The following is a 25,553-nucleotide window of genomic DNA, read 5'->3' as shown; positions in this document are numbered from 1 at the left end:
TTGACAGGGCAGAGATTTCTATGTTGGAAAATCAAAGCTCCGCCCAAGCGCACAGCTCTGTGGAGCAAAACGAGCAGACACCCCACGGCCAACCTGAACTGTCAGCTGTAGCAGGAGTCCTGTGTACCAACCAGCTCGACAGAGACACCCGGAAGGCACGAAAGTCAATTTGAGAGATCAGCATGAATCGCTTTAAGACCTCCAAATTCAAAAACACCACTCCAAAAATTGGCAAGAAAGATGTGAGTAACTTGCGAACGTCTGAAAGAAGCCAGTTATCCTAGCTAACATTAGCCTTGGTCATTAGCTGTGCTACTTAAGTTGTGTTTTGGGGAACGCCTGCCTGCAAGGGATGTTGAACTTCCTGCATCTGGAAGGCTGCTTAGTGTTGAGACATCTACACGAATATCTAAACTTACTCACTTGTATTCACACGAACTATGGACACGTAGTGAAAACTACCAGCCATGTGGTTGCAAAGAGACAGAGCTGCTAGCCTACATCAGATGATGCTGTGACGCCATCATTGTGCTATTATAATGTAGCTAACTGAGTTTTCTTATTGCTTTTTAATGATCATGTGCTGCTGTGCGACTTGTAACTGCACATGTGGAGTTCTATTGCAGAGATTTACTATGTCAGCCAAAGGGAAAGATAAAACATTTGAATGGCAAATGCTATAATTGATATGGTCCTTCTCTCAGTGATAAGTGTCCTGTAGGCTGCAGGGTGAGACTTGTCTGGACGCGATGCAAAATTGACATTTGTCTCGTCCTCTGGACCCATTTCAAGTTGCAACGCCTGCAGCTCTCCTCACTGAGGTGGATTGTGTAATCCCATACCTCGTTTTTACAGAGGAAGTAAAATGCCTGGTATTCACAGGGACAGAGGAAGGTCTTCTCTCAAATCTCGCGCAGGATCTGAGACAGCAGGTGGTGCTTTGCTGCCATGCATGTTAAACTCGGCCTTCACTCAGCAGACCAATGCATATGTGTGATTGTAGCTATTCCAGCACTGAAGTCATGTGATGGGAGCTATCATATCAACACTGTCAAAGAGAGATAAAGGGCAGGGAACAACAGTGCTACGGGAGACATTCTTACAAGGATGGAATGAGACGAGCGGGATGTCTTCTCCTCAGAAAATACTTTAAGACATTGTTAGAGAGAATAGTCACCGGATAGTTTAATGTATTATTTGGCTGGTGCTGATTTGTCTCCTAATCCCCTGACTAAGCAGAGTTGTTAGTGCCATGGCTCTTTCTTATAGGCCATTTGTAAGAATAGTCAGGCTTTTTACTCCTAAAAAATTAAGAATACACTGACAATATATTTAACATGGTACCTCAAATGCATGTTAAGACAAGCATTTTGTTCTAAAAAAGAGACATACATATTTTCTATACAGGAAAAGATGCTCCATACCTGTGTGATGTCTACTGTTTTGACATACACATATGTATACTGTGTACACTTGTAAATATATATGCAAGCTTTAAAATGTCTTACTGTAGGCCAAATGTCTGTCATTCCCCTTGCTGCTCTTGCCTTGTTAATGTTGCATCTGCTGTGCAACACAGGGAGCTGTTCTACTTCCTCAACACTTAATGAAGTGTGTGTGTGTGTGTGTGTGTGTGTGTGTGTGTGTTCTCAGCTAGATCCTTCCCGTTTATCTCATGTGTTAGTTTCTACTAGTTGTGATAGCGATTTTGTTCTTAGATTGAATGTAGGAAGTTGGTTCTGCAACTGTAGCCATGTCAACTTAACTCTTTTATTTTCTTCTCTGTCATGTTGTCTGACCCCAATTATCTATGCACACTATTCAACATGTTGTTTTTATCCATTTCCATTTCTTACTTGTTCTCTCTATGTATTTCACATCCAGGAATGGATTAACAACGTCCGAGCTGGCTCCTTCTCCTGCCAGGGGAACCACATCAAAGCCAGCTCTAAGTTTGTGGTCTTTAACACCGAGCAGGCTGGTAAGGCTATGAATGAGTGGTCAACAGCAACATTTGCCTCAGACTGATTGTTTACAATACTGCTTGTGTCTCACAAAGTGTCCTCGTGTAATCAATTGATAATATGGAGATGACTGAATCAAGTTTAAATAAAAAGGATATATTTTTCTCATGTAAAAACAAAAGAGGTAAGTTTGAACTGTTTTACATTTTGTCTCGGTAGGTGGAGGTATGCTGGGACTGTCCTCGGTCAAACCTGGTTCAGATGGCCAATGGACAGTCACACAGCTTCCCTGCCATTCAGGTAACATTTATTTTGAAGTTTTGCCTACACATCATATTATTTTCCTCATTTGTTCCTTCCTCTGCTTGACTGCAAATCCCCCGACCCTGAAGGACACTCCTCAAAGTCTCTACACAAAAAACAATCACATGAGACATACTAATGCTTTTGCTCAGAAAGGACATTTAGGATAGACAGTCGTGACTCTAAATAGTTTTTCCCTCCTCTCTCAGATCTGGTGACTGATATGGACTTTTCTCCTTTTGCTGAAAGTCTCCTGGCAACATGCTCTGGAGATGAAACGGTGAGATCTCTTTTCTCTTTCTGTATATTGATCTTGTTGTTTCATACTTAAACAAAAGCCCATTACCATCCTTTCAGGCTTTGTTGTTCCTGGCAGGGCTTTGAATACGATATGAACCCGCTTGTTTTTTGTTATTTAAACCTTTGGAAGACTCCTTCCTCTCAGCAAATGATTCCCAGCCACAGGTAGCTGAGCTTACTGGAGTCTGCTGAGTGTGGGTCTGCATATTCAGTCTCAGCAGCTCGGTTTACCTCAGGCATCTTCTGCCACACACAGACCTATAACACAACACACACACACAGAAACACTCACAGGTCTTTGCCGCAGTGCCCAGCATTGGCATTGCACTTTTATCCTTCTTATCCGTTGCCAAAAGGCTATATTGTTTCACCGACTGGTTTGAGCTGAGCAAGGAAATGAGAGTCAAACTCAGTGAAATATGAATATGTTTACTGACTTAAATAAAGCAAAGCAGTTTTGTGTCATCAGATCTTATATGTCGGCATTAAAAATAAAATCCAAAGCTGAACCCAAACACCAAGTAAAGCAGTGCAGTATTACCATTAAGCTAGATAGCAGGATAGCATCACTTAAGGACCGCCTCATCTCTGGCTGTGGTGCTGAATGTAGATTTTTTTTAGATGTTCATTTAGGGATCTTTCTCCATCCCTCTTACTAGTATGGCTTCAACCAACCATTCTTTTCATGATCAAATAATCAGTTGTTTATATTGCCTTTAATTCCGGCTACAGCCTAGCCATAAGACCTTATGTCTCCGAGTTGTTAAAATGTGGGTTAAAATGTGGTGGTCAATGATTAAGGTCATGGTGATCTCACAAAACACATCTTTGGCCTTATTTAAAAACGTCATATGATAATTATAACAAATTCACATACATGTCATACAGGATATCATAATTAAGAGAAGCAGTCGGACAGTCATGGAAGTAGATCACAACTTGACAGGTTATCAGAGGCATACAACTGCAAGGTGGCAATTTTAGTTTACTAGATTAAATGATTAAATGTTAGGTCTAAAAATGGAAAGTAAAACAAATGTCAGACCCAGTATCTGAAAGTCTCACTGGCCTTATTAGGGTGGACAAAAGTGAACTTTACAGCCTAGAAGGTTAGGAGCAGGTTGGACCTTTGGATTGTAAGTTGTGTTAAAGTGAAAGCGATGCTCCTAACCCACCTTTGGGACGTTCCCCTCTCTCTCTGTGTCCAGGTGAAGCTGTGGAGTCTGGTTGACCCTGAGCTGCAGCAGCCCAGCAGCCCGGAGCTGACCCTGCGTCCCGGGCAGGGCAGGATCGAGCTGGTGCTCTTCCACCCCACCTCCTCCGGCCTGTTGGCTGTGGGCGCCACCAAGTCCCCCCTGATTTGGGACACCAGCCGCCCGGATACAGCCCTAGCAGGTAGCTACCGCTGGAGAACATGAGCACTTTTTATCAACGGTCTTTGTCGTACATTATGCACTGTCTGCGTTTAACATTTCAGTCTTTGTCAGTTAGTTTTCAAGTTTTGTTGTGGCCGGTTTTGTTTCTATGTGCAACATGATTGTATTCATTCAGAGTGCGGTGGTTTTCCTTTTCTTCGTTGGGGACTGTCTGACTGACACTGCCTACGTTTTACAGCCCTGCGGCTCTGTCTAAGTGCCGGAGCAGCAGAGGTAATGTTTTGGTTTGCAGTCTTGGTCCCAGTCTCCCCAGACTGGCCTCAGGATGCAGTCACTATCCTATGGCCCCCCCACAAACACTGATCCCCCCCCCCCCTCACACATCCCATGACAGCTGGCCTGGCTGCTGCTGCTCACTGCTGATCCAACTTTTCACGAGCTGTACCCCCACACGCTGTCTTTCATCACCCCCATTACTCATTCATGCGGTTGAGGAACAAGGTCTGAATGATGAACATGTATTTAAATGTGTGTGTATTTTTGAATCCCTTTGTGTGTAACTTTCTTAACAAGCGCACCTCTTATCTCTTTCCATTGTGGTGTGTCGTATTGAAAATGAAAATGTCACACAAGCTGCGCTGTGCTGTGCCACTTCATCTTAATATCTGTCTTCATGCTCATCTCTCATGGGCGTAAACCATTAGCACAAATGATAATTCCTTAAATTGTCTATGCTTTTCTATTATTTGTAGTTTATTGAATTGTGTGTGCTTTATTTATGGCTTCATTTCACCCCTGCAGTGATACATCTACTCTATCTTGTCCATTGTCTTGTGTGTTTATGTGCCGTCATTCTGTGATCATAGTGGGTGTAGCATTATGTTGTCTTTTTGTATCCTTTTTATAATCCCTGTCCAACATGATTGTTGTGTTTTTAGACCTTCTCTTCCTTCTGTGTGTGTGTGTGTGTGTGTGTGTGTGTGTGTGTGTGTGTGTGTGTGTGTGTGTGTTGTGTGTGTAGTGTGTGTGTGTGTGTGTGTGTGTGTGTGTTGTGTGTGTGTGTGTGTGTGTGTGTGTGTGTGTGTGTGTGTGTGTGTGTGTGTGTGTGTGTGGTGTGTGTGTGTGTGTGTGTGTGTGTGTGTGTGTGTGTGTGTGTTGTGTGTGTGTGTGTGTGTGTGTGTGTGTGTGTGTGTGTGTGTGTGTGTGTGTGTGTGTGTGTGTGTTGTGTGTGTGTGTGTGTGTGTGTGTGTGTGTGTGTGTGTGTGTGTGTGTGTGTGTGTGTGTGTGTGTGTTGTGTTGTGTGTGTGTGTGTGTGTGGTGTGTGTGTGTGTGTGTGTGTGTGTGTGTGTGTGTGTGTGTGTGTGTGTGTGTGTGTGTGTGTGTGTGTGCAGTTCTGGAGCAGCACGGGGACCAGCTGCAGAGTCTGAGCTGGAAACGGGACGGCTCCCTGCTGGCTACCTCCTGCAAGGTAACAACCACATTGACTGAGGTTGTAGTTACAGTGTGTGACCACTAGATGCAGCCAGTGGCTCACGTTCAGTGCAGTTATCTCACATCGGACTCTGCTGGTTATTTGGGGTTTATTTAGTGAAAATGTCAACAGGGGTAATGCCTATGGGTAATGTCCATTAAAAAGGGTGGGGAGCACATCACACATTTCATTAGAAATGAACGGTTCTCAAGAGGGAAAAGGAATAAACTTTGTAAGCCCTATGATGCAAAAGATAATAGCCAGTTTGTTTTAATGTGTTTTATAATGATGACAAAGAAAGAAATCTTGGCAGGAGTTGATAAGAAGCCTGTTGAGATTTTCCTCGTCAGGCTGTAAACTGTATTAACTTGTTAATAAGGGCACTGACATGGGCACAAGTCTGTGTGTGAAGCGTGTGGTGCAGTGGGTTGTGAGTTGGTATTCGGATCAGGAGGTCACAGGTTCAAACCCCACTGCAGTCAGCATGTCGTTGTGTCCCTGGGCAAGACACTTCACCCCAAATTGCTCCTGTGGGGATTGCCCACAGTATTGAGTATGTAAGTCGCTTTGGATAAAAGCGTCTAACAAGTGACATGTAATGAAGACTACATATGTCGGGGATTTTGTTTTGTCGACCCCAGCTGACCCCAGAGCCTCCCCCACCCCTTTCCCCCCCCCCTGTGAACCCTCCTGTCTTCTGGTGCAAGTTTAAGTCCAACCAGGAGTTGACGACCATCAGTTTTGGCATGTACAGTAGTTTCACTAAGAGAAAGTCTCCCAGGGTTTGAATGCATCCAAAAGGCCCCACTCTCCTCTGTGTCATCAGGAAATAATCACACAGCGCAATGGGCTCTCTGTTAGGTTGTTAATATTTAGTGTAGGAGGCGAAAGGAGGGAGGTGAGTTTATGAGTAGGAGCAGAAAAAGAAGGAATTTATGAGTTGAGATGGAATTTTTCCATGAATATATTTGATTTATAGAAAGACCTAGCAGCGATTTCATCAGTGGAAGTTAAGATAAAAAAACATGTGCAGTTTGTAAACTCTAATAGTGCAACACAGTGAAATTCATTTTCTGAAACCAGACAGACTGATTGATGTGAAAATGAGGCAGAGGCCTCTGGTGTATACTTAAGAAGATACGTGATGAGTTGACTAGTGTGTCGAGACGGAAAAAACGTAATAAACTTTGACACAAAAATCTACAACATGTGGGTAATCAACATGTCGGATTGTCAGTCCAATCCCTGTTGTTTGTCTTTTCTCTGACAAGAAACAAATGACTCCACCTGTCACAGGCTACGTCCAAATCATGACATTTAACTTGACATGATAATCATCCACAACAGAGCTACTACCCCTGCCATCAGCCTTAAAAAGAAAGAGGCACCTGAAGAGACAGGGGGAGGGGGGGGGGGGGGAAATGTGAGCTAAGATCAGAGTCGGGGCCTCTGAGGTTCTTGCCCTGTTGGGCTCTGGTGTCATTTAACCCAGAAGGCTCCTTTCAATCTCTCCAATCCAACTTATTAAAGCAAATAGGGCCCGCCAACATGTGGGTCCAATCCCCCGGCTTTTCCATAGGGTAAACATTGGGGCGCAGGGCTGGTGGGGGGGAAGATGAAGGGGAGACCACCACCCTAAAGAGCAGGAATCATGACAGGCTTCATTTGGACCCAGAGAGATGTATATTTATGACACACTTATAGGAAGAAAGGCGCCATTCATTTAGGGGAAGGCAAATCCACAGGTAGTACGGGCAGAGGGGGGAGGGGGGGCAGCCTGTGTTTATCCACATGATGGAGGGGACAGGGTGTTGCTGTTTAGAAAAGAGGTGTCACTGGATTTACGGTCCACAGTCCATTTTTAATTCTGGAAGTAACATGACTACAAAGCAGATCATATTTATCCTGCTAAAACAGTGAGATGGAGTGATTGATAAACGGGATCCCGAAGTCTCAAACCTCCAATCAAAACGGGACATGGTAACCGTGGGAGACTGGGAATTGGAAGCTGGCATCCCAGTGTGTTTACCGAGTGAACAGAGAGAGCACTTTTGGTTGGAGATTCCCAGCATCTGTGTGTGTTTGCAGACATGTGAAAGTTGTGTGCAGCAAAGTCGCAGTGAAAACTCATTAACAGCAGCTTGAGAGTGAGGCTCTGTCACTTTGATTAAACAGCTGCCTCAGCATAGAAAGTCACACACAGATGCACACACAGATATCCTGGCCCTCCATCTGTGCATTTATGATTTGAGACGGTGTGTGTTCTTATATGGGTTATTGTCATAGGCTTAAGAGAGTGTGTTTGTGTTTGGTTGCTTGGTGGATACATCTCCACGTGATAGCCCCTCATCTGTGTGTTTGCACAGCCAGATAGTTTCCTCCCTCATCTTGTTTGCACCAGTGATTTAACTTAATATGGCCGATGTATGTTTGTATATATGTACAGTAGACACTGGTCTGTTTGGTTATCCTAAAGTGTGTTTGCACTGTCAGGGAGCTGAAATGATGGATGGCTATAGAGCCCTGACACATCATGGATTGGCACCTTTTGCATGTGTGCATCTTTGCAGCCTAGCTTTGTCATTCATGTTTGAAACTAAATATATTTTTGGTTTTATACAGTTGCTCAGACAACAGCCAGACATATAAGGATGTCAACTTGTCCGTCTGGAAATTGTAAGGGTTATTTTTCCAACACTTTATTGACAAAATAATTCACTGATTAATCAAGAAAATGTCCAGTGGATGAAGTAAATATGATACATAAAATACATAATTAGATAATTATTACTATGATTATCCATATATATATATATTAACATTGAATTATCTCATTGTGATATATATCAATATAATTGGATACAAATAATAGTTATTTTAACTATTGCTTAACAGCCTAAATTGGCTATTTAACAAAACGATTGGTTGTGTTTATCGACTAGACTTTATCCAGAATTTAGACTTATATGTCAGAGATAGTTTTAGCCAGACTTAGGAATTGTGGGCTACGGCTGGGCTCTCATCCATAGGTTATGTGGTCTTAGGTGGTGTGTGTGTTGTTCTGACACTGCTTCCTAAGCCTTTTGGCTTAAGCCCAGGTCACAGAGACCTCAAGCCATAGCCTTGGGGCATCATATGCGTGGGTGGGCTACACAAACAGAAAGATAGAAAGAGAGAGAGAGGGTACATTGAGAAATCCTTCTGTTTGCTATTTGAGCTAATAAAGTAAAAAGAAATGTCCTCTTGGATTGCATTGGAGAGAAGGACGAGGAGAAGCTGAAGCTCACACAGCCCACTGCAGCCTGATATGATAAAATGTTGTGTGTGGACAAATGTTGCGTGGTGCCTTCAGTGTGTGGGCTGGACTGCGTCTTTGTCCGTCTCCTGATTCTCTTTGACATGTATATGTGAGTTAAGTGTGTATGTGGTTTAGTCTAGGTCCTTATACTTATGACCTGCTATCAGCCCTGTATGTCTGCAGTAATCACAGTCACACAGCGGTATTGAGTGACACGGCTGTAGACACGCATGTCCCGGTCACAGCCTGATCCAATTAGGCCCCATTTCCTCTCAATCATGCAGGAGGCTCTCTGATTGGCTGCTGTGATTGATGCCAAATGCGTTTTTGGGCTGACTCGGGTCAAGGCAGGCACTTGTGGCTTTGGAGAGGTCACTGGATTGCATTTGCCGACTATGAATCAGTCAGATCACACTGATAAACGGAGAAACTTCAGAGAGCTTGGAGAGTTATTTTTTAATTAAATTATAGTGATGTGGAGGGGGGGGGGGGGACGGGACTCTCTTACATTTTAAATATTTCAGTTTTTCATTTTGGTTTAAAAAAATGACAGCCAACTGAGTAGCATTTAATTCCATCGCCTTTCTTTGTGAGAACTTGTTCTTGCATGTGTTATTTATCTACATTTGCATCTCTTATTGCAAGTGCTATTCGGTACATCCAGCTAAAACAAATGCAGTTAAATACAATAGTCATGCAAAACATGTTATATCATATTGTATATATTGATTGTTGTGCTTTTATTTAGGTCTTAATGTGTGCATATGTATAAATGTGTCTTTGATTGTGTATATATATATATATTTGTTTTTGTATTCGGGATTGTGGGAAACGGTATTTCGGTCTCTCTGTCTGTACACACAAACTGAAAGATTGACAATAAAGTTGCCTTTGACTTTGATAATGTTTGGCTTTAGTTAAAACCGTTTTAGAGGATACAGTTAACTGTATGATGTGTTTATTTTGTATTTTTGCATCCGTCTAGGACAAGATGTTGCGTGTATTTGACCCCCGAGCCCAGACTACAGCTGTTCAGGTAAGCACCTTATTATTTTGCATCGCTATAGCAAACCATCTATTTAGTGAAGACAGAATTAGATGTTTTTATATTTAAGGAAAACAATGGGGAAAATAGTCCCTGTCGCTCCAATGCCATTAAGTGGGTTTGTATTCCCACACTGCATTTAGTGATGAACATGTTGACTCACCACTGGCCACACTCAGTGACTCATCTACTATTGATTTATGGACGTGCTACACACGCTGCCGTCCCTGCTCTCCTCTTCCCACGGGTACCCATCCCACATTAAGCTAGTTTGACCATGAATCTCTCCACTCTCACCGCTCTCTCTTTTCCTCATTGGAAATACCTCACTGAGCCAAGTCTCCATCACATCCAGCAGCAATGAGGAAAGATAAAGATGAAGGGGGGGGGGGGTGGAGCGGCGAGTGTTTTGAGAGGCCGATCAATATAGAGCAAATATTCTCACACTTTCCAGTGGTGGACCTCCCAGGGTGTTTTAATTACCGAGGGCCTTTATCCGCCTTTAGGCCGTTGGCTTTCTCATTTGTAAATATGAAGAATCCTGCGAAAACACTTCATGCCGCAGCAGATTACATTTTAGACTGCAGGAATACCTGGAAGGCACATCACCCTGTATGCAAACTCAGGAGGAGTAGAACTACATATTTGTGCTCATGCGTCCGTGTCTCCGCATGTGGTTGTGTGTGTGTGTGTGTGTGTGAGTGTGTGAGTGTGTGTGTGGCTACCCCATTGGGTTGTTTGGTATGTGTTTTCCAAACTATAACACCTCTGTGAAAGGCGCACTGTTTCAGAGGTATGTGACGTCATTGACTCTGACAGGAGGAAGTAAACAGAGGAAAAAGGTACACTATTTTCTTTGTGGCACACTGAACTGTATGCCTCCACAGTACACTCCACATGTACGCTTGTGTTTGCTTAAGTAACTTGAGTCCGCTGGCTCCTCTCCAGCGTCTGAACCTGGATGTTTACATCAGGTGTGTCTGTGCTGAAGTCCTCTTTACACACTGCTCTTTGATAGAATATACTCCATTGCTTTGAGATGTAATGCTTTCCGCAGAGCTCCAGATCTCCCAGATAAATACTATCCCAGGTCTTTGGCCACTCTGCATACTCTGTTTAACAAATTAGAGTCTTTCAAATCAAATTGCCCTTGAGTTGATGTAAATCACTTTGTGCAGCCAAAGGGTCTCATTAGTTGGGATTGAATCAGCGCTGGGTAGTCTGTGTTTCTGAAACAGCGTCTCCAGTAAGAGCCCGGTGGTTACTGGTGGTGGTGATGAGCTGCTGGGAGATTCCAGCCAATCCACGGCATTTTTGCGTTCATTAGATTGCTGTCAGTGGTGAGCAACCGACCCTAAGAGAGAGAAAGAGATGGAAAACATGTGACAAAGCTCTTAAGGCAAATTTGTCTTTTTAGTTTCAGCTTTTTAAGATCAACGTCTGGAATCCTACTTACAGTACAATATTTAGTTTTACTTTACTTGAGTATTTCAGTTATTTGTTACTTTCTTCTACACATTTCAGAGGCAAATATTGTACTTTTTACTGAGCAATGAGAGGAGCCATTCTGCTGTGTAGCACTTTTAATACTTAACCTATGTTGACTTAAAACCTTCATATCTTTACTTATGTATGATTCTTAATATCAGGAAGGTATTTTAACATTGTTGTATTGGTACTTTTACTTAAGTACATTTTCTATCAAGCTGTGATTCCAGAAACACTTTTTTATATAACTCTGTCTCTGCTGCATTTTTTCTCAACACTCCCTCAACAATAATATACTGACTTTCATTAATAAAACAGTTAACCAGTCTCACTTTTACGCATTCAGCAGTACATGACACAGTGTGTGGACACTACCTGAGCTTTGCTGCGAGGTCCCTGTGTATTTTTTCAAATGTGTAACTTTTTACTCATTGTAAGCTTCTTGTTTAGCTTTTATTTACTCACTCTCCTTTGTAAGCTGTCTTTTCTGTATCCCTCTTTCTCTCCTTCTCTGTCTGGTTATCAAGGCAGAGCCAACAAGAAAATAAATGGTATAGCTAATAACAACATTTCAAAAAATGGTCTGCGGCGTAACAAGGGTTGTTTCAACCGGCTGGGCCACCAGGACGCAGAGAGACCATCGCATCGAGCCAAGTCTGCTCTCGTCCCTTCTCTTCACCTCTCTCATAAATCCTTCTGGTCTCCCTGCCATTGAGAGGAGGACCTAAAAGTGAAGAGGCCTGAGTCAGCATGCTGTCCTTCTCTGCACTCCACACATGGCTTCACCACCTCAAACAAAAAGAGTAAGGACCCAGATCAAAGTTATTAGAGGGCTGCTCTTCCATTTTTAGTTCTCTTGATTTGTTGTTCTCTCTGAAACAACCAATGTCTTCCTTCTATTTGGAGTCCTCTGAAAGCAGAGCCTCACCCTGACCGCTTTCACATTTGCAACTCTCTCTGTCTCTGAATATAGAGCCAGTGCCACTCCGATTAACACCTCCATCTGCTGAAGGAGGGTTTAAAGGGTGCGGGCGATGAATCCTAAACACACTGAAACATGATGACGCCAGTAAATGTGACACATTGAAGAGTGGGAAGCGTTAGTTCCTAAACAGATCACCAAAGCAATGTTCAAACCCATAAAACACAACATAATGCAGCATTTCATGATGTTTCAGCTGTTAAAAGTAGATTACATAAAAGTGTTTGTTTGTGTCTGATGCAAGGGCACAGTATATACCTGCGGATGTGATTGCAGGGAAAAGCCAATCTTGCCACAAAGTAAACAGAGAGAGGCAGAGAAGTGTCCAAGCTATTTGGATGTGTAACCTCACTTGGAGGTCTGTTTGGCTTCTGACATGAGAGCCAGTCTATTGTCCTCATCAAGAGAAGCCATAAGTCTTCTCTGAAAATATTTTTTGGGAAGGATATCTTACAAAAGCTACAGAGTGTCAGAGTGAAGCGCAGTAATGTTTGTTTCTCTGAGTTGGCAGGAGTTTATATTTCCTTGTCATCCACACACACAACGTATGCTGTGTGCACCTAAAACAACAAGATCATAGCACACATGGCACCTGCTTTCACTTGTTATATTTTCTTTTTTCCCCCCAAAATACTTTACTTTAGGTTTTCCATAGTTTTAGCTTACCTTTTTGGGCAGCAGGTGTACCAGAATGCTTTCAGCACATACGCGTCCTGGTTCAGCTCATGGTAGCAGAGTCGAGTGGGGCTGGCTCATCCTTGTGGACCACATTGAACTGTGTTCTCCTCTAGCCAGGTGGGGTAAATATAGGCCATAATTACAGCTCTGCCCTCGCTGTATTTATGTGAAGTAAGACTGTGCTGGGTAATTAAGGTCTTGGCCAGAAGGAGCAGTATATACTGCATCTGTAATCAGTGTGTACTGTATGTTTGTGTACGAGCATACAACATGTTGTATTTAGGTAGTTGGCACACAGGGAGAGTGCATGTGTCCATATATGTGGCATCCATTTATTTCCAAAGTTTGTCCATTAAAGGTCTCCTATCATGCAAAATGCACGTTTTGATGTCTTTTATACATACATGTGTCCCCGGTGTGTAAGGGAACTCACAAAGTGTCAGAAAACAAAACCCTCTCTCTTTTCCTCCGTACCCAAATCTCTAAAAACGGGGGTACAACGGAGCTGATCCGGATTTGCCACCGATATTACGTAATATTAGAAATGTGGGCTGGCTTTACACCCACAGCCCTATCAGAAATGTCGCTATCAGAAACAATGCCGGACGTAATATGGTCTTTGTTTACATTAGCAAGCATCGCTAACACTCAGAGCTAAGCTGTACTGGAGAGAGTGGGTGTTTCTCAATCTCGAGTACGCTTGCTTGGTAGCACGTCTTTCGAGCGTCTTGCTTCAGAAGCGAGGCAAGAATACTTCCTGGCATTCGGAAAACAAAGACTGGAACAGGCTAGCAAGTGTGCAGGTGTGCTTCATATGAGAGGCCCCGCCTTACATTTTCCGTCACAGATTTGGGGAAATTGGTCCATGCGCAAAGCATTGTGGGGATGTTAAGACCGCGGAGTCTACACATGTGCAGCCTCGAAATTTCTCCAAACGAAGTACGCCGGGCTCGGTAAATTTCCAAGTATGCTGGACATTGGAACAGTACTTCGGCGGCACTTCGGCAGCACTCAATGACACCCAGGGTGTTTCTCAATGTCGAGGAAAGCTGCTCCAGAGCCACTATTTCAAGCATACTACGTCATCGAGTGCCGCCGAAGTACTGTTCCAATGTCCAGGATACTTGGAATTCTACCGATGCTGGCGTACTTTGTTGCGGGAAATTTCAAGGCTGCACATGTGTATCCTCCGCGGTTTTAAAACCCCCACAATGCTTTGCGCACGGACCAATTTCCAAATCTTTGGCGGAAATCGCGCACACCTGTTAGCCTGTTCCACAATTCTTCGTTTTCCGAGGCTAGGAAGGATTCTTGCCTCGCTTATGAAGCAACTGACTCGGAGGTACCAAGCAAGCCTCCTCGACATTGAGAAACACCCAGTATGTGTAAAAAAGCAGGATAGAAATAGAGCATTTGAGCTCTATACTGTTTCAGAAATAATCCTTGATGTGGTTTTTAACATAATATGGCGTTTCATCATCTCTTTGCTTAGGAGTTACAAGTTAGTCTTATTAAGTTGTCACATTAGCTTTTCAAATAATTAAAATGCATCTAAATTGGTTACAAACATCATAAGTAAGGATAACAAAAGTGGAAATTTATTAGGTCCCATAGAAAACATTATATGTAGCATTTTAAAGCTGTTTTTACTGCTCATATTGGTTCCGCCCTCCCTGCCATAACATCCCTACTCTGGCCTCTTGTTTTTAGATGAGTTTCCTTCACGTCTCCATGTAGGCCTCCACCCTGTTTTCCTGTTCTGAGCTACCCGACCACTCGGACCCAGCACACGGAGAAAGAAGCAGGCACATTTGCTGACCTGAAGTTATGTTGTGGATGTTAGGACACGTGCCTTGGTGGGCATTTGTGTCTCCTCTATCCTGTCTCATTCTATCTCTTGATCTATCCCCGATGTCTGTGTATTTGCTGAGTATGTATACCATGTGTTCTTCAAATTACAGTGCTGAAAATACCCCTCATAGTTTTGGCCCAGTGCTGGCCGTAGAGCTGTCGATGTGCGGTCGCTGGAAGAGGAGGCAGACGGGAAAAGGGAATAGTTTGCTGGACTTGGGGGCCAGATTCCTCTTTTTCAAGCTTCTGCTACTTTGGGTGAAATTAGAGAGGACCATGGGTTGGAATGGGTTTGGACTTGAGGAGGGAACGCCTGGCAGGGCCAAGGAAAAGTACAGCGGTTTCACTGCTATAGGTGGCTGAGAGAGGCCAGTCATACCATCTTTTATATCCTTCCATAAATTACACAGACTCAACTCCCTTGTGTGTGTGTGTGTGTGTGTGTGTGTGTGTGTGTGTGTGTGTGTGTGTGTGTGTGTGTGTGTGTTGTGTGTGTGTGTGTGTGTGTGTGTGTGGTGTGTGTGTGTGTGTGTGTGTGTGTGTGTGTGTGTGTGTGTGTGTGTGGTGTGTGTGTGTGTGTGTGTGTGTGTGTGTGTGTGTGTGTGTGTGTGTGTGTGTGTGTGTGTGTGTGTGTGTGTGTGTGTGTGTGTGTGTGTGTTGTGTGTGTGTGTGTGTGTGTGTGTGTGTGTGTGTGTGTGTGTGTGTGTGTGTGTGTGTGTGTGTGTGTGTGTGTGTGTGTGTGTGTGTGTGTGTGTGTGTGTGTGTGTGTGTGTGTGATTAGTTAATAATGCTAAGCTATGTATTTATGATGTTGTTATTTAATAGCTACTTCATAGTTAGTTAATATAGTAACACTCTTGGTTGGTTAACTTTATAAATAATAATAATACACAGGTTAATCAAATAACAATTGGCATACGGCCTGCAGGTCAGCAGCCCCTTAGATTTAAGCCACAGGTTGATGAGGGCAAGTTTAGAGACGCATTCATACTCCAGGATTTAAAATAGTACCACACAATTTTAAATGTATTAAAACTATGTAGACACGGTTGCGGAAATTCCTTTCTCAGTCCCAAAAATGCTCAGTATTCTGTTGTACCAACAAGTGATTTCTTCTCACATAATGATAATAAGACTCTGGCCAGAGAATGAGATATTGATACTTCCCGCAGAATGAAGGTTGTTTAGATGTTGGCGAATGTCTAACACTAACACCACAGGGATACGGAGTCAACGTTATGAAATGTGAAATATAATGTCTGTAAAGAATCTGCGCTCATTCCAAGAATAGGTCACTTCCTGAATGCTGAGCTCTACATTCCAGCTCCACAATCTACATTATATTACCGGAAACTGAGCCAAAAATGCTTTTGTTTTCTTTAAAACTTTTCATCTATACAGCCAACGTACCCGATCGTGCTTGTTGGATGGAACAACACCATTCGTGATTTACATGCCTCTGACACTTTCTGAATGTGTAACTTGGTGGTTTAACACAGATTTTTACTTTTCTTTTATGCGTTTAACATCAATTTCTCTTCACAAATGTAAACATGACTAAGCAGGAAATGTGTGACTGCATGAAGCACATTATTTAAGACAGGGAAGATGTTAGTGCGATACTTTCTTGTGGAAATATCAGGTCTTATAAATAAAGAAAAAAACACCTGGCAAGAAGTATGTCTTTATTTGTGCGTAGGTCAAGCTGCCAATTAGTAGTTGATCCCCATCTAAACAATGTAATCCCTTTGACCTTTGCATGACTGATAAATATATACCATTACGTCACCTCTTATTAGTCAGAGTTTCACTTGATATTTCAACATGCATTATGCTGCATCAAAATGCATTTATTCAAGTATTGAAAATACCAATATGAGTTCATTTATGCAGGTCTGTTTCTTCTTAAACATCGTCTTTCTGTGCCCCTCCCCGCCCTCTCTCTCCCCTTTGTCTCCCTCATGGTGTTTCTCTCTGTTTACTAACCCTCTTTCTAAAAATATCCTCAATGCATGGTGTATTGTGCTGGTATCTTTTTCCATTTGACCCTCCTGGTAATAGCCAGTGGTAAACTCAGCCCAGATGTTGTGACCCCCATTCCTTTTCTTCTGTCTGTCTTCTCCCCTCTGTCCAGCTTTCAGCTCCTGGTGTTATTGGCCGCCTCTCTGCCAGTGCCAGGGTTTGTTATACTTTAAATGATTCTGAGACTCAGCTGAGAGGAGTCTTCACAAATTAGGGAGATAGATATTTTCGGAACAGTGCTGCAAAATCTGGATATTCCATTCCTGAGTCCATCTCAACCACGATTGATACATCGGCGCTTAATTTGTATGACTTTACTCCTCTATGTGCTTATTTTCATTGTCAGATAATTTTCCTTGGGTTTGGTTGGATGTCATGTTTGAATGATGTTTTGTGTGTTAGGGTATAAACAGGAGGATGGGTTCAGGAATATTGGTCAGTCTGGTTGCTGGAGAGGAGCTCAGAGGTTAAGAAGTGCAGGGTCGAAGATACAAAGTTCAGATTTTTGGTTTGAAGGGCTTTTAGCTGCTTCAGCAAACGATCAGGGTTGGTTTGTGTGTGTGCGAGGCTTTGTGGGTGTGTGCTCTCGGGGTAGCGCTGAAGTATTTCTTTGGAGGAAAGGGGTAAGAGTGGTTGCCAGCTGGCAGCGACGCAGCTCTTTGCTCACATGTGTGTGTTGTTTGTGAGCAGAGGCCTCATTAGTGCGCTGGCTGCCCGGGGACTCAACTAATTACGGCCCTGTGCACATGTGGGTGACACCTGGGGCCACACATTGATGACGATAAGCTGTTTCTCCTGCTGCATCATGGAAGTGAAGAGTCGTTATAGTGGGAAGTACATGTCTGTCATATTTTGTCTGAATCTTTCTTCAGAGTTGAGAGAAAAAAAAGGTTAAATAATGAAACAACCATTGTTACTTTGTAAATGAGATCAGTTCACATGGGAGTCCCTTGTTTTCGGATTCCGTCATCATTTGAACGGGGAGAGAAAAACGTATTGATTACATTAAAATAAGAAATGAATCACAACATTGACATCAGCACAGTTTCAGCCTCTTGCAGCTCCCATGGGACTTCCCCTTAGTTTGCCCTCCATATCTCCGTTTCCCTTTTCAGGAAACCCAATGTGGATTCAATCACACTTTGCACTGCTCCATGTATAGCATCCATCATATTTAAAACAAGCAAATTGTTTCTCTGTCTTTGCTTTAAACTTGGCTGATGTCTGCCGCTCCTGGAGGTATTACGAGAGCAGGGAGAATGTGCTCTGTTTTTTTGGCCTTTGCACAGCCAGAGCAGCAGAATGAGGTGTGAATTGGCTTGCAGTTGATCTTCTGCATCCTGTGTTGTTTTCCAAATGATCAATTAATAATAATAACTTGAATTTATATAGCGCCTTTCATAACCTCAAGTTCGTTTGTGGTTTGTTTGTTATAGGTGTTTTTTTTTGGCACGAAAGTAGCTGAAGGAAGCAGGTGCTGTTTGTGTGTGAATTTATCCTGAGGGGAATGTATCGTGTGGGTTTGTGAGCATCAGACCTCAGTTATGACTTCAATTGGTTAATTATTTCATCGGTATCAGTCAACACACGACAGAGTTTGGGTATATAATTTACTACAAATAAATATGTCCTGTAGATTTCAAATGCTTGCTCTCGAAACTGCACTTCCCTGGTCTTCAGCAATTCACCTGCAAAGTGTGATGTCTATACCAAACACCAGACACCATACCAAATTCCTTGTATGTGTAAACGTACCTGGCAATACACTTGATTCTGATTCTGAAATGAACTGTTGGCAAGAAATCAAAGGATAGGTTGACAGATTGATAGAATGCTTTCTTTGCTGCACTGTGTCATACATATCATGTGTATATAGGACAATAATGGAAACCCAGATAGATCACACATCGATATTTTTTTTAATCAAACGGAGCAGCATAGCAGAAGTGTTCCTGTCAGACTCTCAGATGAGATATACATGCATACACAGTAGGCCCCAAGTACAGCGAGAACAACACACGACTTTAGAGAGCCCCGAGGGAAATAAAGTGCTGTGTTGGGGAGGCCAGCTGACCTCAGTTTGACCAATCGCTGCTGCTATTTCCATTATCCTGTTTTTTCTCCATATGTTAGCCTAATTGTTGTGGAGGTTAGCTACAAGAGACCTCAGACAATGAGAAGTGAGGATTATAAGACAAACCTCTATTGAAATTCTTGCTTTTTTTTTAACTTACTGGGGAGCACGCTCTCACAGAACAGAAAGATGTGTTGCCTACTAAGAGAGCCTTATGTTTTTGTTTTAGAAGATACAAAGCCAAGTTGTTAGGCATATCTCGTAGGCAGGCCCAGCTGGAAAATAATGTCTGTTAATCATTAATTGGCTATTTGGTTTAGTGATAATAGTATTTATAAGAGTTTCCATTATGTCAGCACTTTCTGTAATTGTTATTGAAAGCAGACTGCAGTTCTCAAAACTTCAGTTTAATTCCCAATGCTTGTTGAATGGATTATCATTATATAGTGAAGCAATACAATTGTAGATAATAAGATAATTGGCAAAAAACTGGAATTTTCAACCTGTTATTTTACTGAAATCTAGCAAATCATTGTCATTTATCATTAAAGTGTAAACCTTGTTAATTTATAATCACATTTAACACTAAAGCAGTTAAAAAGGGGATTCATCTTTTCTATTTTACCACCATGACTATTTCCCATATTACATCATCTCAATTCAGTAAAGCAGATTGACTCATCAATCACTTATGATCAGAGTTTATTTACATATCTTTGATTCAACCTAGTGTTTTATGAACCTTAGAGTAATTACAATGTTTAATGCCCCGGCCACACGAGGACGAAAACGGTCGTTTGCGTTACTGTTTAGTGTCATATAGACCGTTCGGCCACACGAGGACGACCGAATACGGCACTAAACGACTGCGTAAACGATAACGGGTCCCAAGGTGGATAGAACGGCATACGCAACGCTCTGGGGGGTCCAACGGCTCCGTGTGTACGCCCTATACGATAATTTTCTGATAATGATGAGGCAATAGCCCCGCCTCTCCCCACCTCTGCTGCTCACCCCCGCGTCAAAGTAAACTGCACACTGAATTCAGATTATTTATCTTTCTCTCGATATGGACCTAAACGCGAGTGAAGTCTAATCTGACAGGACGGAGACACGCAGCTCTGCTCACCTGCAGCTCCTCCCGCTGTGATGCGGCGGTGAACGGAGTAAAACACACACTTCAAGTCCGATCATCACCCTTAGCTATTTTAATTACCTCTCAAACTACCTAAACTAGATATAAATATGTTTATTTTTACTGTCGGCCGGGTCACTCATTACTGGATCAGCTGCTGCATGAGACAGACACTGGCGCTGTCCGAAGAGAGGGAGGAAAAAGAGAGGCTCCGTGTATTTTATTATTATAATATATAGATTCGTTATTCATTTGTTTTAAAGCTCAATAAATAACAAAGAAGACATTTGACCGGCACTTTTATAATTTTGTCGGAAGATTTAAACTTTAATACACGTTGACTGGCGAAAAACTCTGCCCGGTTCCCTCGGCCCCCACCGCGGAGAATAAACAGAAGGGCAACCATGACAACCATGCTTCTTCGCTGCTTTTGTGGAGGAAGTTACAGCGCCACGTACAGGCTCCTGCATATGTACTGCAGCTTCTCCAGCGGTTGGAGCTAAACGGAGCTGTCTCGTGTGGACAGACACTATCCGGATGACTATTGCGTGTGGACGGAAGCTTTTTTGCGATTGCGTTTGCGTTAATTCTATGCGTTTAGCCGTTTTCGTCCTTGTGTGGCCGGGGCATTAAAGTAAGGGATGTGTGGCTGCGGTCGATGATCCGCCCTAGCTCTTGAGCCACAGCCACATACCTGTATTAGTGCTGAATGTTTTTCTTCTATACTCACTGTTGATGTGAGTATAGGGGCCCTGCAATGTGGCTCACACATGTCTTATAAATGCCACATCCTTTCCCAACAAAAAAGCCAACTTAGGTCATCTTTTACTAATTGAGCTTCTTAAGGCAACAGGTTCTGCTGCACTTTGTGGTTTCATGCAAGAGCTAAACAGTTCTCCCTGAGTGAAGCTGCTGAGTGTCGGGGTAAAGTTGTCGTTAGGGGGCCTGTCGTATTTGGGAGATCTCTACTGAGCAGTGCGAGCAGCAACAGGAGATTGAGCTATTTGTTAGCATAGAGAAGATGAGGTCATTAATCAAGCTGTCAGTCAGCTGCCTGAGATCTGTTGCGGCACATTGAGCGTGCCAGGGGTCAACACTTGAGCTGTGTGGGCAGCATTGAAATGATACCCAGTGTTTATAAGATATAAGCCTCATCATTGCTTAGCATGTTACACATTTGATCTCATTGCACATTTTTGACCCTTAAGGCTAACACCTGCTGCTGTAATTATAATCACATCTAACTTGTTTTTCTACCATATGTTGCAGAATTTTGCTTTGCTATGATTGGTCCTTGAAGCGGATGCAGGAAAGTTCCAATATTGCTCTTTGATTACAGTAAACAAATAGTAGATTAAGAAAGGATTGTAAAACGAAAATAAAGCCAGTATTTACACAGCGTAAAGGATTCCATGATTATACACAAATGACATAACCAAGACATGCTGTTCACACATGTGCCTCCTCAGCGAATCCCACTGTGTACAATTCATGCTCCTATACAAATGCGAGGGGGAACTTTGAAGATGTGAAGCCTCTATGAAGTGGTTTCAGGGAGGGAGCTACGCCAGCCAACAGTATCCGTTGCGGCTATGAAAGAGCTGTAAATGACAGCAGGCACTGGAGGGTGGGTCAGCCTACAGGGATTGAGGGGCTTCATGGTGTCTTCAACAATGTGGACATGATTCGAATAGTGTCGTGTGCTTCTGCTATGTCTAACAGCCTCTTTCCATGAGAAACAAACCCAAAGAATCATCTCTTTGTTTTTAACAGAGCAGGTCTGGAGTGCAGATTCTCATCAGCCCTCTGAGTTTCTTGCTGTCGTCAGCAGCATCATTCCTCCCTCTGTCATTAGGGCCCAATCCCCACGGATCTCTATTTGGATTTAAAGGATCAAGTGCATCTTTTAGAATTCTCTTTAGAATATTCATTGCTTGAAGCTCAACCACAATAACCATCAAAAACCCCGAAGATCAGCAAACATGCACTGGAAATCTCCTCTGAGTGAAAAGTGCTTCTTTTGGCCTGAAACGCAGAATTCGGGCAATTCAATGGTCCCGTTAATCATGTTAGTTCCAGGAACCGACCAGCTCTGTAAGTTGCTCTGATCCAAGACCAGCTTCTGTGACCTTGGATTTTTTTGCCAGAGGGAGGCCCCTGCCAGTAGGCACAGTGCAGTTCGTGCCAGTCCCCCCCCCCCCCCCCTCTGTGTGGTGTGAATGGGTCCAATCTGTTGTCACCCTGGCCTGACAACCTCAGCCCAACTGGAGCGGCTGCCTGGATGGATTTCCGACTGTGGCCACACGGCCCAATTAGCACCTTGGCTCAATAATCACAGCCTTCCTACCACTTCAGTGTTTCATTTCACTTAACAAGGCAGTCAAAGTGTTTGCGTAGCCTCGCCCAAAAATCACAATTTGAGGACGCCTCACTGCACCCAAAAACTAGTAAAAAGGACTCAGATATGAGTTTGGAAAACATATGACGACATCTTTTGGGGTTCATTACGGTATCAATTACATTAGGTAACATTTTAGGATTACGGGATTATTGATAATTCAATGTTTATACTAGGAGTTTAGCTGTTCTTTTCTGTATGCTTTGGCCCTTTTCCTAGATTCTCCTTCATCTATTTTGTTTAGTCAGATGACCTCTTCCTGTTTGTACTCATCCAAAATAAGCAAATAAAAAAACAAGAGATAGATCTGTTTAGCAAATTGTTGTGATTTGATATACAGCAACCCTGGCTCAGACAGGCTAATGGTTTTTACACCGTTTCTCACCAGATGCACGTGTTGGATAAGATGACTTCTTCGTCAGCGAAATATCCATTGGCAGGAATTGTTATATCTCATCTTCGGTTTTACGACTGTGCCTGAGTCAAGGAAAAATTCTAGTTCTTTTTATATTGATGCATTTTTTTTAAATTAAAGGATGACTGAAGCAAACATTTAGAGTGCAGCAGCAGGAGAGGTATAGCAGTGTCGTGCCAGCTTTTGAAAGCTTACACCAGTGAGAAAGCTGGGCCTCCTGCTCTGCGGCTACCAGAGAGCTTCATCATACAACGTCCCTTTTTCCTGCCCGAATTTTAGCTACTCATGGACAAACCACACATCTTTCATTCATAGAGCCTCAAAACATCTGTGTAACCTGTTATATAATGTGCTCTTTGTTATCTGCATCTTTTTCGATCTAACACTTCAACATTCTCTTTCTTTCTACTTCTGTCATTCACTATCAGGGAACTGATTGCTCTCTTGTTAACCCCTCTTTTTCCATCTAACTTTTTTCCCCTCTTGATTTATTTTTCCATGGAGTAGAATGATTCTTAAAGCCAATATTTGTTCCTGACCTCTTAAAACACAGGGTGACGTCTTTGCTGTTAACAGTCATTGGCCATAAGTCTCTCAAAAGTCTCCATTATGGTTAAGAGAGTATTGAGGGATGTTAGGTCTAGGTTTCTCCTATGTGAATATTTGCTGTTTTTCTTTTATTGTCTGATCATATCAAATTACTAGAGATTTAAAAATGTAGGGCTCTGGGAAACGGTGTTGACTTGAGTTCTCACATTTTATACAGGAAATGATTGATTGATAAAAACATCTGCAGGTTGTGTGTGTGAAAATAAGGACTGTTTATGGGTAAATATGGCTTTCAAATCTGGTATTATTCGATTTTTTCCCCTAAGCCGACAGTGGAACTGTTGTAAAATCCATGACAGCATTGCACCTGTCACCTTATAAGACAGGAAGTATAGGATATTTGATGGGGGTGTGTGCAGGATAAAATTGAGGAAATCCCCCCTGATCCCCACAAGATTGATGGCGTCGTGTGTAAAACTAAGGCTGCAGTATGGCCTTTTTTCACCATGTATTGCTCTTTTCTCTATCCTATGTGTCTTATCTTAATCTTTCCACACTTTAAGGCCAAGAGGTTATGGATAGAAAAAAACCTAAAAAGAACTATCCTAGGGAGATGACTTCTGGATATCCCATTCTAGGTTGATACTATATTTAACTGGGGATCATTCCAGTTCGTATCACTTGTCCCCCCCCCCCCCAGGGGCTGCAGGGTCCCGGAGTAGACCTGGCCCCGTATCTCTGCTCATAGGCCTGCTGGCTCACAACTCGGCTTTTTACTGCACTGTGCTTTTCATTTGCTGACACAAAGGAAGTGAGATGGGGGGGAAAGAATGACTGCAGGCAAGGCAAATGTGAAAAAAAGATAATGACATTAACAGTCTGCAAGGTGAATCAGTAGAAGCACTTGTAAGACAATTTGGGTCTACCGTTTTTCAATTTTTTTTCTGGAAACTGTACTGTATAAGTTGACACTCTTCTTCATCGATCGTGTCATTGGAGTCACTCCTCAGTATACTATTACAGCTGCATCTAAGGATTCACTTAGTGATTTCATTTTCTTAGATTACACTCTCTAGAAGCCCAGCTTCTGACCTCGCACGTTCATTTTCATCTTCAGACAGGAAGAGAGCAGAGGAAGGATATGGAGGGAAAAAAAAAGGACTTGTGGCATCGGAATTTCTTTGAGAAATGAGCAAAGCGTAAGCTGGTTCCAATTAAGAAAGAAAAAGTGGCTGTAGGCAGCAGATTAAATGAAACAATAAAATGGCTGGTTTGATTTCCATCGTCTGACCCCTCCGGTTCTCTTTCGTTCCCCCCCTTCTTTCCTATTTCTAAAAGCCTGTCTGCTTCTGTTAAGTCAGAGTTACATTCAAGATAGTGAATCCTGATTCAGGAACACAACTGAAATGGGCCATGAAGGCAGAACAGGATGAAGAAAACCCAATAATTACTGAAAAGACAAATTAGCCATGGATGAAAAGACTGAAAGCCAGTCTGTTTGAGGGGTGATGAAAGGTACAAAGCAATGGTTATTGATTAGAGGAGGGGAAAGGAAATAAAAACACACATGATTCTTTGAAAAGAGTGGAAAGATGGAGAGAGGGGAAAATAAGGAGCAGGTTGAACTGATGAGTGGCTGCAGATGGGGCTATATATGGTGATGCCTACACAGAGAGACAGGGACACGCACTGTTGAAGAACCGGCAAGCAAACAAATTGTATTATCATACACTTGAGTTACATTAAGGCAGGGGTAAAATACAAAGGAAAATATACATATTTACCATTCAAAGTTGAGTCATACAATTACAAATTGAGTTCCAAGTCCTAGTTTCTTATTTGGCATTTTTGGAAATGCGCTTTGATGTTAGATAAGAATACCAATATCACTGTTATGTTGGTATGATAGTTATAAAGATACAGCCCACAGCCTGTTAACGTAGCTTTGCATAAAGACTGGTTATCGGGCAAATAGCTACTATAGATTGTCTCTTTACAACCCCAGCTTTTACACCTTTTTAGAAACATTTTTTTAAAATACATTATAATATAAATGTGAGGTTTGGAGTTGTGTTAGCCGGATTTTGTTGCTTCCGGATGGAGCCTTCCTCCTGTTTCCAATCTTTTTGCTAAGATAAGCAAACCCTTGATATGAGAGTGTTATCTAACACTTGACAAGAAAACGAATACTGTAGGCATACAGT

General features: G+C 42.6%; 1 protein-coding gene across 2 annotated transcripts in view; it reads left to right on the top strand.

The window, feature by feature from the left end:
• The first annotated feature begins 53 nt into the window (after positions 1-53).
• Positions 54-25,553, top strand: part of LOC117548353 (mitochondrial import inner membrane translocase subunit TIM16-like) — a 115,755-nt gene continuing 90,255 nt past the window's right edge. For both annotated transcript variants that reach the window (XM_034219563.1, XM_034219561.1), the window contains exons 1-7: positions 54-242; positions 1,885-1,981; positions 2,184-2,264; positions 2,477-2,547; positions 3,776-3,962; positions 5,335-5,411; positions 9,698-9,748. In XM_034219563.1, the coding sequence (XP_034075454.1) occupies positions 183-242; positions 1,885-1,981; positions 2,184-2,264; positions 2,477-2,547; positions 3,776-3,962; positions 5,335-5,411; positions 9,698-9,748 (624 nt within the window). In that variant the 5' untranslated portion in view covers positions 54-182. The remainder of the gene's footprint in view (positions 243-1,884; positions 1,982-2,183; positions 2,265-2,476; positions 2,548-3,775; positions 3,963-5,334; positions 5,412-9,697; positions 9,749-25,553) is intronic.

The sequence above is a fragment of the Gymnodraco acuticeps genome, unplaced genomic scaffold, assembly GCF_902827175.1.
Source record: "Gymnodraco acuticeps unplaced genomic scaffold, fGymAcu1.1, whole genome shotgun sequence".
NCBI classification, from domain to species: Eukaryota; Metazoa; Chordata; class Actinopteri; order Perciformes; family Bathydraconidae; genus Gymnodraco; species Gymnodraco acuticeps.
The sequence above is the reverse complement of the archived record's forward strand: the minus strand, read 5'-3'. Positions and strand labels throughout refer to the sequence as shown.